The sequence below is a fragment of the Eubalaena glacialis genome, chromosome 4, assembly GCF_028564815.1.
Source record: "Eubalaena glacialis isolate mEubGla1 chromosome 4, mEubGla1.1.hap2.+ XY, whole genome shotgun sequence".
Classification (NCBI taxonomy): Eukaryota; Metazoa; Chordata; class Mammalia; order Artiodactyla; family Balaenidae; genus Eubalaena; species Eubalaena glacialis.
This window is the reverse complement of record NC_083719.1, coordinates 44,208,494-44,222,581: the sequence shown is the minus strand read 5'-3', so window position 1 is coordinate 44,222,581 and position 14,088 is coordinate 44,208,494. Positions and strand designations below refer to the sequence as shown.

General features: G+C 37.7%; 1 protein-coding gene across 1 annotated transcript; it reads right to left on the bottom strand.

The window, feature by feature from the left end:
- Positions 1-5,659: 5,659 nt before the first annotated feature.
- On the bottom strand, positions 5,660-12,504 carry SETD9 (SET domain containing 9). Its single transcript, XM_061189271.1, has 6 exons — positions 12,344-12,504; positions 10,382-10,749; positions 9,032-9,155; positions 8,691-8,806; positions 7,861-7,966; positions 5,660-5,875 (listed from the first exon to the last, which is right to left on the bottom strand). The coding sequence occupies exons 1-6, from the start codon at positions 12,439-12,441 to the stop codon at positions 5,788-5,790; spliced, it is 900 nt and encodes a 299-aa protein (XP_061045254.1). The 5' UTR covers positions 12,442-12,504; the 3' UTR covers positions 5,660-5,787.
- Positions 12,505-14,088: the final 1,584 nt, after the last annotated feature.

Sequence of the window (14,088 nt, the reverse complement as noted above, 5' to 3'; positions counted from 1 at the left end):
GCTAAACTTTGAACCTAATTTCTTTTGTTAAAAATGAATACACCTATAATTTAGCAAGATACTGGCCATAATCTTCCATTGTTATAACTTTAATTTTTACTCTGGGTTTACAGTGGCTGGTCTGTATAAAATAATTTACACAAAGATGACTGAATGCTAATACCAGTTGCACTTAAATGAACATGCCCATTCTCAGTAGCTGATGCAGTAATATATTCAGTTTATCTATGCATTGCTGGGATCTTGATATAAGATGGAAACAGTGTTTCTTATCTAAAGTTTTGATTATCAGCAAGTTGAATGGACACTTTAGTTATTTAAATAAAGATTTTTGACCAAAATCCAGAAATGATATGAGAGAAAAATAATTTCCAGCTAGTTTAATAGATTTTTAAACGCCAATCTGATTTTAGCCTCTTAGAGAGTGCTAACTAGCTGGTAACGTTTACTTTTAATTCCTTGTTAAAATGAGGCAATAATTTGCAAGATTTTTGTATATATATGTAAAGTCTTCATCTCTTTTTAGATCTAATTCAATATTTTCTGACTGCTTCCTCCATGTATAATACCATTTTTGTGCATGCTTGATGTGACATTCGTAAATTGTACCACTATGACTTTATTCATGTAAAATAGCTATTTATTGAATTTCCTTTTAAATCTGGATTTACTGGGTTTTTTCCTCTCCGTTTAAGCATCTTAACAGAGAATTTGTTACTGTTTATTAGAAGAATTGCGTTTGAGAGCATGAAAATAACTGACTTGCAGTCATACGAAGAAACAATAATGCCTTTATTATCAAGTGTTAAGCACAATTCTTATAACAAACTGTGATAAATTCTTTTTTCTTTTTCCTTTGCCATATTATTTTTGTATGAACAAACCAAAAATCCATGGTGAGCAGTTGCAGTGTTGGCTGATGTGTCTTTTATGTACAGGGGGTTTGAAGAGGACAGCGGATTCATTTAGAAGTGAAACTGGTGCTGTGATTATAGCAATACTTTACTTTTGTTAGTTGTACTCCACTTTTTCATGCTAGCTTTTTCAGTGTTTAGTTTTCCTCTTGTCATGGTCAACTGCTGAATTTACTTGAAGGATGTAGAATACTGTTTAAACAATACTAAAGTGTGTACAATTAGGTCAAAGAATTGTGCAATTGTTTCCTTTTTAATTTTTACAATTGAGGGTCATAATATTTGAGAACGTCAGATCTAATAGAGCATAGTGATACTATTTAATTTAACCAAAGTCTCTAGTGAATACTTCAACTTTGAATGTAAACCAACAAATAAACCTGACCACCAAGGAGATTGTTCGCCCAGAGTTTCAAAGCACATTGTCTACAAATGGAAATTGAAATAATTTATAAAAATATTGACATTACTATGTTTTTTAAAAAGTTCTTAATTTTTTCACTAAAAGGAGGAAACTATTAGTTTTATTGTTAAATATGGTAGATATGAAAACTCCTCTTAGATGACCAGTGATTCCAATTGTCCCAGTTTGAAATAAGTACGCTGTGAGTATGAGATTGATTAGTGACAATCAGAACAAGTTTTAGTATCAGATGTTCAAGAGGAAGTTGCTATTGCATTGATTTTAATATTTGTACATAAACACTGATTTTTTTGAGCATTATTTTGTATTTGTTGTACTTTAATACCTGGTGTACAGTTCCAGAAATAAAAATCTGGAAATCTTTTTTTTTCTTGGTTCGTGTGAGTATTTGCCACAAATAGATTTTTATTTAATAATTCTTAAGCTATAACACATGGGTAGATATTTAACCACTGTTAAGTTGGTTTTAGATGTAGTAAATAAGATATTTGATAGGTAAGTAATAAAATTGGTAGATAAAATAAGTTTTCTTTAACTCCTCTAAAATAAATTTCCATCTATAATAAAATTCTAGCTATCCCAAAGTGAGGATTGTACGTACTTTTAGTTTCATTCAGTAAGTATTTATTGAATGTCTGTTATGTTTCAAACAACGTTCTCAGTAACTTGTCGTTTAGGAAGACGTGAAATCTGAAATTTGATCAGATGTTATTATTTGACAATATATTTGTAGTAAACTAGTCTTATTATGATATTCATAGTTTAGTAGACTCTAGAAATATCTTCCCTAAGTCTTCATCTTTTCAAGCTAAATATCTCACCTCAGCCTAATTTCACAAGTTTGTCCCCATGTTTCACTTGCTCTGACCAGAGCTTTCTCTCTCTAGTTCCATTCTTTTTTTTTTTTTTTATAAATTTATTTATTTATGTATTTATTTTTGGCTGTGTTGGGTCTTCGTTTCTGTGCGAGGGCTTTCTCTAGTTGTGGCGAGCGGGGGCCACTCTTCATCACAGTGCGCGGGCCTCTCTTGTTGTGGAGCACAGGCTCCAGACGCGCAGGCTCAGTAGTTGTGGCTCATGGGCCCAGTTGCTCCGCGGCATATGGGATCTTCCCAGACCAGGGCTCGAACCCGTGTCCCCTGCATTGGCAGGCAGATTCTCAACCACTGCGCCACCAGGGAAGCCCTCTAGTTCCATTCTTAATATGCAGTGATCAGATTGCACATAATGTCCAGATTTTGTACAAGGACAAGAGGAGGATAAAAACCTTGACGTCTCTGCTTCAGTTGCTTATCTAAAACCACATTTCTTCCTTAATGTGCAGGGCTATCTGGTGGACACATACACAGAAGTGCCTTCAAAAGAGGTACAAGGACCAGTGTTTTGAATACAGCCAAGAGGGCAGCCAAACGCCATATAAGAGCATAGCGCTTTAGTCTTTTAGGGGAGGGAGGAGAGCCTTGTGGGAGCAGAATAGTCTCTTGTAGACCTTACCCATTTTGGCCATAATTTCCATCAATGGTATGCTTTTTGAGCCAGCTGCTTCTCTGACTTCTCAAAGATTTCATGTCATCTGTAAATTGGGTATTTCATTATACACACTTTCATTTTTAATTTAAATTAGTCCCTGGGATATAGCACTGTTTACAATTTCCTACCCAGGTAAGTGATCTCTGATCTTTATTCTCTTTTCTGTGGCTATCTGGGTTCTCTGACAAAACAGTGCACAGGGCACTGAAGTCATAGTCCTAGACCAGAAATGCTCACATTTTTCAAGGTTTAATATACTATAGCTGGCATATTCACTTTAGAGAGACACATGCTCTATAGTGTACCTCGATTTTGATGAGATTGTTTTTACACAGGTAGAGCCAATACTGCCACAAAGTTGTTTCCTGGTGTAGAATTAATAAAAGCATTTCATAAGCATGTCAGAAATGATATGCCATTTATAAACCTTAAAAAATTCTAGTAAGGAAAAAGTGGTTCTTTAAAAAAAAAAAATCAATGTTTTATTTTTTTTAAAATAACTTCACCTCTCCAGTCCAGACCAAGTCATGGTACTGGGCAAGCTTTATAGTCCCATTGTAAGCATTTTATCAGCAGGAACTATGTTTTATTCTTTGAATCTTCCAGGACCCTTCACATAGTAGGCATTCACTAAATGTTCGATGACTCTTAAGCTGATGGTGACTTTTCTCCCAACTTAATAAAACTTTTAAGACAAAAGTTAAAATAACAGTATAAAGAACAATCCAGATTGAACAATTAACTTTTTACCGTATTTGTTCTCTTTCTATATAATATGCATTTTTTTCTGACTTATTTTTTGAAAGTCTTTGACATTGCAATACTTCACTCCTAAATACCTAATATGGCCACAGGAGGTAAGTTTCTGTATTTTACATAAAGTTCTGAGTAATAGGATCTTCTTGATCAAGTGGCTTGGCTTATTTAACAATATGAGTCCCCCTGGCCTCTCAGAATCTTGGCGGCACAAATAAAAAACAAATGAGCCTGAGAAAAAGAGATGCTTCCATGGATTTACATGGACATACATGATAAATGCTACAGAGAAGAAATGGAATGGGGATTTTAGGGGTTGGCGGTTGGGGATTGTACATTTCCATAGGTTGGTTAGGCAAGGTGACAGGGAATGAGCTGTATGGCTATCTGGGGGAGGTTTTTGGAGGCAGAGAGAACTAGTGCAAAAGCCCTGAGGTGGGAGTGTGCCTGGCAAGCTCAAGGAGTGGCAAGGAGGCAGGTGTGGCTGGGTGGAGTGAGCAAGACGTGAGATCAGAGGTAATGAAAGACCGGCATTTACTCCAAAGCAGGAGTAGTCAAAGAGTTATGAGCAGAGGCGGGTTAGGATCTGATTTGTGTTTGAAAGAATCCCTCTCGGTGGTCTATTCTGTAAAGGCGGCAGGAATGGAAACGGAAGGCAATTAGGAGGCCACTGAAATAGCAATAAACTGAGAAAAGCTGTTGGTGCAGCAGTGAAGATGGTCAGAATCTGGTTGTATAGGTGCCGTGTTAGGATTTGAGGGGCCCAATAAATAACACCCTCCTTCCTATCCAAGTTTGGAACTGAGGGTTGGATGCAGGAGTCAGGTCAATGGAGATCAAAGTAACTCTTACTAATAAAACTGGAGAATGTGGCTTCAGAGCTGAGGCTAGGTCACCTCACTAATACTCCACCTCTGAACTAGACTCACTCCTTCACCGGCTGGGCTGATTACAGGTTGCTCCCTGCACAGGGCAGAGAGCAGCCCAGCACAGACTCAGCTGGGAGAGTCCACAGAGAAGGAACTAGAGGGGTTTGGGCCATGGGTGCCTAGTTCTTCTCTAAAGATAATCTCAGAAAATCACTCTTTCTCCAGTGGGTGGAGAAAGAGGCAGGAGAATTACTAATGGAAGCCGTCCAAATATGAGAAATGTGGAATAGGGGATAGGTGTTCCTCCCACCACCATCTTTTAACTATAATTAATTCCATGCCAAAACAATCTCTCTTACACAAACTGTGTGTGTGTGTGTAAATGTTCACATAAAGTAAATAGTATGAGGACCCCCCATTTTTCCCTTAACCAGCTAAAACAATCTTATTTTTTGTTTCTGTTAAATTTTTTTAAAAAATAAATTTATTTATTTTTGGCTGCGTTGGGTCTTTGTTGCTGCGCATGGGCTTTCTCTAGTTGCAGCGAGCTGGGGCTACTCTTTGTTGCGGTGCATGGGCGTCTCATTGTGGTGGCTTCTCTTGTTGTGGAGCATAGGCTCTAGGTGCGTGGGCTTCAGTAGTTGTGGCATGCAGGCTCAGTAGTTGTGGCTCGCGGGTTCTAGAGCACAGGCTCAGTAGTTGTGGCTCACGGGCTTAGTTGCTCCACGGCATGTGGGATCTTCCCGGACCAGGGCTCGAACCCATGTCCCCTGCACTGGCAGGCAGATTCTTAACCACTGTGCCACCAGAGAAGTCCCTAAAACAATCTTTAAATCACACACACACAAACACACCCCAATTAACTCATGACAACACAACAAATATTTTTGGTTTTAGAATAGTCTGGAAAAATTAAGTCTTTATGGAAGTTAGTACACATCAATAGTACAAGAATTGCTGATGACTTGGCTAAAATTTGATAAACCACCACAGAGATAATCAAAATATGCAAAAGAAAAGTTGAAACTGTAAGTTCAGACAGTGGGTTTTAATTTAGTAAACTACTGTGTACTTAGGTGAAAACCAATTAACACTGGAATTGCATTACAAATTTGAAATTGTAATGAAGCAAATAGCTTTTACGATGGAATTGAAACACAAATATCAATAAAAACAAAAAAGTTCCCACTCCAATTAGGTTTCAAAATATTTGCTCTGCAGGTGGAACTCAGAGAAACAACAAAAACATTTAGAATTAACTCAATAGCTGAATAGAAAACCTAATTTCATACAGTTAGCTGACAATTGTATAGTAGTTTGAAAAAAGCTCTTCTCCTTGTTTGATGTCCCTGAGTGCGACAAGAATGACACATCGAAGTGGACTGAAAACAAAAAGAAACATAGACAAAATTAGGAGTATTAACAGATACAAGCTCATGTTTTAATACAACCAATATGGATTTTAGAGAGAGAATTTTATTCAGATTCCTTACTATCATCTTACTTCATGTATTTGATTTCCATGAGGAAATAGTTCTTATCACAGATGAAGGCATTTTAGACTATGTTTATTTTGTATTATTTAAAAAGACCACAAATCAATTAAGTTTATACAACTGACTACTTCTTTTGAAAATGTTGTTTCTATGTTCAAGCCCTCAAAACTGGTATCACAAAAAGCATTTTAAAATGACATTTATTATAATTCAACACTTAAAAAAAATTAATTTGTATCTTTGTATTCTGCAAAGCTGGAAACATTATAATTTATGGGAATTTTAAAAAATACTTTTTATGGACACAACAAGACATAATGCACACCTTCAATGTTCCTACTCATTTAACTTTTCCTGTACTTGTTGAACAGTAATAATATTATGCCCCAGAGTATAAGGCTAAAAAAACCTCATTGTTAAATACACACACACATAGACATGAAAGTTATCAAGGTTTAAGTACAGGGAATAGTCTAAGTTTTAAATATCATTCATCTTCAAAAGACAATTTAATAGGACCTGTACAAAATAAAGTTTGCCAGCAATTGGCAGCTCAGTGAAATGATATAAAGACAATATCTTCCTATAGCATTGTTAATAAAGAACTCTTAGCTCTACAGAATTACTTATATTTAAAAATTGTTACTTGAGTATTCTCGGTAGACTTTCCACTTAATGATTGATCACAGAAGAAATGTTACAGTAAAAATACAGGGACTTCCCTGGTGGCACAGTGGTTAAGAATCTTCCTGCTAATGCAGGGGACATGGGTTCAATCCCTGGTCCGGGAAGATCCCACATGCTACGGAGCAACTAAGCCCGTGCACCACAACTACTGAGCCTGTGCTCTAGAGCCCGCGAGCCACAACTGCTGAGCCTGCGTGCCACAACTACTGAAGCCTGTGTGCTCTAGGGCCCGCATGCCACAACTACTGAGCCCACGTGCTGCAACTACTGAAGCCCGCGCGCCTAGAGCCCATGCTCTGCAACGAGAAGCCACCGCAATGAGAAGCCCGCACACCGCAACGAAGAGTAGCCCCCGCTCGCCACAACTAGAGAAAGCCCGTGCGCAGCAACGAAGACCCAACGCAGCCAAAAATAAATAACATTATTTTAAAAAACACATATATTCTTATCACTTATATGTGGAATCTAAAAAATACAACAAACCAGTGAATATAACAAAAAAGAAGCAGACTTAGAGATACAGAGAACAAACTAGTGGTTACTAGGGGCAATATAGGGGTGGGGGAATGAGAGGTACAAACTTCTGGGTGTAAGGCCACAAGGGTGTACTGTACAACATGGGGAATATAGCCAATATTTTGTAATAACTGTAAATGGAAAGTAACCTTTAACAATTGTATAAAAAATAAATTATGGTAAAAACAAAAGCAAATAAAAAAATACATATCTTCTGAATATTTCCCTTTTTTTGACTAAGTTTCTGAACCTAATAGTGAAGTAGGCAAAAGAAGTAATAGTCTAATTTGGTCCCTTTCTTCAACTGGGTGCTTCCACGTAAAATGGAGAACAGGATCCTTAAAATAAAGTAAAATTTATTTGAAGATTTTGTAGGTAGGAAAAACAACAGAGTCACCTGAAACAAACTTTAAGGTTGATAACTTATAAAATAGCACACAGAATAAAAGTGGGTAATAATAAGCAGAATGAGCTAAGTTAATGGAAAATTTTAAATTTCAAATAACCTACATTAACACATTAAAGTGTGATGCACATAAAAATCTAAGTTATAATTTTTCACTAAACAAAACTTACCCCGATCTCTATATAGTTTTTTCATAGAAAATATATTTTTTTTGGGTACAGCATAAGACAGAAGATAGGAAAAGCTCTTCCAGAAGACTAACCTTTGTTTGTCATAGCTGTACGCAATGTTTGGAAGATATTGCTTCAGTTCTATAGGGAAAACTGCAGGCACATCAAATTCCTGATAACAGACATTAGCTGCTCTGTCTAGGAACAAGTACAAAATTTTTAGAAACAGAGACATTTTATAAGGTCATGGAAAACAGTACTGAATTGTGGCACTTGATATATGGTTTTCTAAATTATCAGAAAATGTTCAAATTAATAATCACTATTATGTTCCAGGCACTGCTAGATTATATATCTATATACATATGTTTGGATGTTTTATTTACTTTTTGAAGATCAGGAAACAGGTTCAGAAAGGGTAAAGGTTAAGTAGAAGAATCAGGCTTCAAATTCATGTCTCCCTAATACCAAAGTCTATGTTAAATGTAGTCAGATGATCAAACTTGTAGGAAAGTTAAGTCCTAGCGAAGGTAGGTAACTCACAAACTTAGCAACAGAAAGGGGATACCAGTCTAGTGTCTAGTGATTAATCTATAACGCTATGTTGAGGCACTGACAAAATAATCTCTAAGTTAACTATTAAAAAATATTAAAACAATAATGATCAAAAGGGCAGTTATCAATTGGCTATATTTACTGAAAAATCAGAATAAAAATAGTAAGTTAAAGAATTCCAGTTAATGTATATCATTATCTCCCCGAATTCTCTCTTTGATATCAGCTATTATAAAGTTAGAGTTTACTCAAGGGCTTAGAATAGCTGAAATGTTAACTCAACTACCTCTGGCACTCAGTCATATGGCAAAGGAGGAGCATTACCCCTGCTGTATTTATATCTCACAGCCCCAAGGTGCCAACTTACCATTTGAACAATTGTTGACGTACTGTCCTACAGCCAGTGGATTATGAATTTCTGACGTTAGCCATGTACTATCACTCATTTTTAAAGGGCCAAGCTGATCCCTCCCATTGCAAGATCTGAAACAGGTGAAAGCATTAGCTAAGAGATTGCTCCTCTGTATCTTAAAATTGAAAGTTAACCCTAGAATTGAACAGTGAAATTTTTCTTAAAAAACTTTTGTCTAATCAATAGGGCAGCTGCCTAAATGATTTTTCTTTAAAGTACAAACGCTAGTGGTCAGAGTCATTGTGGTGTGGTTCTACCTCCTATAATTAAATTTGAACATGGCAGCACCAACTTACCCATACACGACTTTTGATATTCCTTTGTCATTTCCATCAATGAGTATCCCATCCAGGCATCTAAAAATAAATGGATTTCCAATGGACTGGAAAAAGATTGGCTCGTACTTTTGATATACTGTACCTAGTATACAAGACAAAGACATTATTATAGCAACCTATAAAAATCATAAACATCATGATAAGGACCTTTCTCTGGAACATAAACATAACGTGGAAGAATTTGTTTTAATTTCTCTGCCTTTTTCTAAAGTTTCACCTCCAGTCTGGACCATCAGATTCTCTTTGGCTACTTTCCCTCATTAAAGAGTGACCAATAGCAGAAAGAGCACAGAACCAACTTGCCCACACAGCCAAATAAAATATGACTATTTTGGTTAAAAAAATGTCAACACCACAATTTAGGTTCAGTTTTACAAAGTTGTGTTTTTGTTTGTATTTTTATTTTTTAAAGTAGAGTGTGATTTGTCATCTATTCAAGAGCCTTTTAAGAAAAGTATTTTATTAATAATCAATTAAATGATGTAGATATATACGGGAATAGATGAGTCTGACATTCAGGTTGTTTTTCCTTTCATTGGCAATGAAGGAAAGGAGAAAATTAATATTTACAGGGCGCTTCCTATGTTCCAGGCATGTTAATCTATTTACTTTACTATTAATTTGTTTGTTGCTGGCTTGTCCTATTTAGTCTTTACGGAGTTAGGATAGTTGTGTAGGAGGAAACTGACTCACTTGCTTAGGGACACAGAATTAAAAAATAGTAGAATGACTTTTTAAAAACATAGGTCTATCTGACAAACATTCACGTATACTTTCCACTACACCAAATAATATGTTTAACAAGTAACATTCTACTTAGCATTCTAGTCAATGATCTTCTGAAAAGAAGCTTCTTTACTTTTCAAGTTTAGAAATGGCAGGAAGATCTTTATTCAGTGATTTATAGGTTTAAATTTTATCTTTCATGTTTTAACCCATATCATTTTTTACCTTTAATTAATTAGCTAAGCCAAACTGACTTATTCTCTAGTGATTTCTAAGTAATCAGTCTTAACAAAGTAGGCCATACTATAATCTCCTAAATTTAAACATTGATTAGAAAAATTTCCTTAAAAGAAAAATGCATTTATCCCAACAAATACTCCAGGATACTTTCTAATACATGAGATAATTTACAAACAGTTAATTTCCAAATCAGGGTTTAAAAATCTGTGGAAAAAAGAAAAATCTGTGGAAATCAGAGTTTCCAATACAACCCCTTACTCTAAGGATTACAGGGATAGGCATTTTGTTGAACTTATATTTTTTTATAAGAAACTCTTGGCCAAGTACTAATTATGTCATTACCAGGATACATAGATACAACCGCGCCTTTTGGTACCAATCCTTTGTTAACGAAGACACCTTTTCCAGCCGAAATCAATGTGCTAGGTGCTCGGGTGACACTGAAACCCAATGTCTTATAAAGAATTTCTTCTGGTGTAAAGGTATTTTGCTGTTGATGTCTGTATTCAAGCTGTTTCACCCCTGGATGCTGAACTGACAGTAGGTCTTGATATTTTGATTTAACAGGTTCTGGAAGCACAGTCAAGATATCTGATTGTTTATTGAAATCATTTACGAATAAAGCCTGGAAAACTTTCAGTAATGTTCCTAGGACCTCTTCATCTGAGATAACTTTGTCTTTGGATTCCTCTGGAACATATCGGAGGGTCCTGAAAATGGGAAAAGTTTCTATTCACTACCCTCAACTGATAAAAGCCAGACTGTCTTGATGTCTTCTGGGTTACTGGCCTGTATGAAGATTATTCTCATGTGTTTGAAGGGCATAAAACTAAGAAGTTCAGAAAAGAGTTTTTTAGGTTTAGTTCTAGTTACCTGACTCCCAACAATACCTACACAAGTCAACAACAGCTAATGCTTATGAAAGGCCCATTACATACCAAATTCTGTTGGGTCCTTACATTCATTACCCCATTTTTGCAGACAAGGAAACTCAAGCTTGGAGATGTTAGGGAACTTGCCCATGGTCCGAAAGCGGGTAAATGGGAGAGCCAGAAACGGAAACAGGGCTAGTTCCCCACTACACCCAAAGCCATTATGTGAATGTTATTACATAATGAGAATCCTCATATTGCAATGGCTCTTTTCACACGCGTGTAGTTTCAAAGACAAATTTAAGTTAACATTATATATTTTGTCACATTCTCTCCCAGGAGTAATTACTTCTTTTTTGTTTTTAATTTAATTTTATGTATTTTTTTATCCAGCAGGTTCTTATTAGTTATCTATTTTATACATATTAGTGTATATATGTCAATCCCAATCTCCCAATTCATCACACCACCACAGTAATTACTTCTTTAATGATCACTTTTTATTTCCGTAAATAATTTTTAAGTATTACTTTTACTTCTTGGTTTACTTAAAGGAACCAATTTCCGCCTCACAATTCGATACTAATGATGCAGCTGAATTCACGTTTCCGTAGTATGAAACTCTGGGAAAGCTCTTTGGTTATTAACCAGCCTTCAACGGAGCTCGTTTGCCTATTTAAGCGAGCATTACGTTGACTTCTTCCAGACCACAAGCAGGCCACTTACTAAAGCCGGCAATAACAATGATCCTACGGCCACCCACTCAGCTAGATCCCCTTCTTCAAGCGCTGAATCCGTATTCTAAATCCAATATTCCGACATGCTTTTAGTGACTTTTTGCTCGTTTTTATACATCAGCTACTCCAAGCTGTTATCCTCACAGCCGAGCTGCGCTGTTTTCTCCATACCAAAACTACGGAGCTGTGAAAATAAACCACGGTTTGGCTTTTCTAAGGAACTTCAAGCTCCTAACTGCCTTGGCGGAGAGAAGGCCACGCACCCTCACGCTGTACAAGTTCTTTTCTTTTTCAAAAGTTCCTATTTTTTCCCCAAACCCAGGCACCCCAGCCCCTGCAGAAGCAAAACCGAGAACTCGAACCAAAGCCCGCGGACGATCGGGTCCTGGCGGACCCCGCCGCGCCGGGGACGACGGGAAATAGGCCTTAGGCCCCGCCCACCTAATAGCCCCGCGCCCTCTTCAGACCCCCAGCCCAACTGGGACTCCATCAGCCTCCGCCTCGGCCTCCTCGGGCCCTGCCCACCTCAGGCCCCGCCCACTCAGGTCCCCGTGTCGTCTTAGGCTCCGCCTGCTCGAGGCTCCGCCCACCGGAAGCTCCGCCCACCTCGGCCCTCTAGCCTAAGTTCCAGCGGCCTAGATGGCGTCGCTGGGTTAGAGGAAAACGGCCCTGGTCGAGCCGCCCCGCCCTCTCACCTCGGGTTGTGGCTTAGGTTCAGCGCGATCCAGGGTACGAAGCGGTACTTGTAACGGCGCCATCGCTGCCAGAGGCCCCGCAGCAGGCGGCCCGGCATGGCTGTCCTGTGGCGCCGTGACGAGGACGGCACGGGGGAGGCGGGTTTTCTCGGGCCCGCCCCGACCCGAGGAGGAGCAGAGGCCGCGCCGTCCCTCCCCTTCGAGGTCTCAGCACTCAGTGCCGCGCTCGGCGGTCCTGCTACCCCCTGGCCTCCTGCCGCCGTGTCTCCGTGCCTCTGCTTTATTGACCCCAGCTCGCTGAAACAGAGGTGCGTAGAGCTGTAGGAGGGCTCCTTATTCCCTTTTCCTTTCTCCATTCGCTCGTGTATTTTCACACACACCCGCGCACGTTTAGGAGAGGATTAATTAGACCACGCTTAGTTGCAGGAGGGGTAAACTACTAGAATAACTCAACCATCTTCAAATCAGCAGGTGTTTATTAAAAAATAAATGTGTTGATGCCGTTTCCTCAGTCTGGAAAGTCTGCTTTCCTGTTCTTTGCCTGAGAGTGAGGGTAAATCCTAACCTAAAAGTCTAAATTGAACTAGTCAGATCTAGTGAAAATTCAGGCAAATTCAAGTAGCCTTAGGACTAATTTGTTCTATTCCAAAAAGGAATAAAAAGAAAGAAAAAAATATCTGTCAAAGTTTCTATTTCACTCTACTATATAGGATAGTTGGCAAACTCTAGAGGCTGTGCTGTCAGGTGTTGTGTTTGGTAAATTGACATCCTCCAGATTTACCTGATTTGCTAAATGGGGGCAATTCAGTTCCAGGATGTGTAACAAACGGCGTTCAAAGAGTAACTTTAAGGTCTCCAAACTTAAAAGGAACTAAAAGGAACTAGTTGACTTCTTACCTATAGTAATATACTTATCTTTAAAAACAAAAAAGTAGTTTTTGTATATATTTCCAGTGCTTTTAAAATTTTTACCATATAGTTTAATCATCTACAATGTACCTCTGGTACAAAGGACCGTTTTGCCCAGACCTTACTTATTTACTTATTTCTTTACTTTTTTGAGGTATAATTGACATATAACATAATACTAGTTTCAAGTGTGCAACATAATGATGCGATATTTGTATATATTGCAAAATGATCACAATAATCTAGTTAACATCTGTCACCATATATAGAAAATTTTCTTCTTGTCATGAGAACTTCTAAGATGTACTCTCAGTGACTTTCAAATGTACAATACAATTTTGTTAACTATAGTTACCATGCTGTACATTACATCCCCATGACTTACTATTTTATGAAAGGAAGTTTGTACCTTTTGACCCCGTCATGCATTTCCTCCACCCCCCAACTCCTGGCAACCACCAGTCTGTTCTCTGTTTCTATGAACCTGTTTTTTTGTTTTTTGTTTTGATTCCACATATAAGTGAGATTATACGCTGTTTGTCTGTCTCTGTCTTATTTCACTTAATAATGCCCTCAGGGACCATCCATGTTGTTGCAAATAGCAAGCTAACGTGTTTTTTTATGGCTGAGTAGTATTCATTGTGTGTGTGTGTGTGTATATATATATATATATATATATATATATATATATATATACACTGCATCTTCTTTATCCATTCATTTATTGATGGGCACTTAGGTTATTTCCATGTCTTGGCTATTGTAAATAATGCTGCAATGAACGTGAGGGTGCAGATAATCTTTTCAAGACAGTGATTTGGTTTCCTTCAGATACA

Bases quoted from the DNA above. Each gene is read 5' to 3' on its own strand.
- SETD9 (XM_061189271.1), bottom strand. From the start codon at position 12,441: ATGCCGGGCCGCCTGCTGCGGGGCCTCTGGCAGCGATGGCGCCGTTAC. The intron at 8,807-9,031 runs GTAAGTTGGTGC...CACCTGTTTCAG, and splicing joins ATATCAAAAGTCGTGTATGG to ATCTTGCAATGGGAGGGATC. The intron at 7,967-8,690 runs GTAAGTTGGCAC...ACTTGTTCCTAG, and splicing joins CGTCAACAATTGTTCAAATG to ACAGAGCAGCTAATGTCTGT.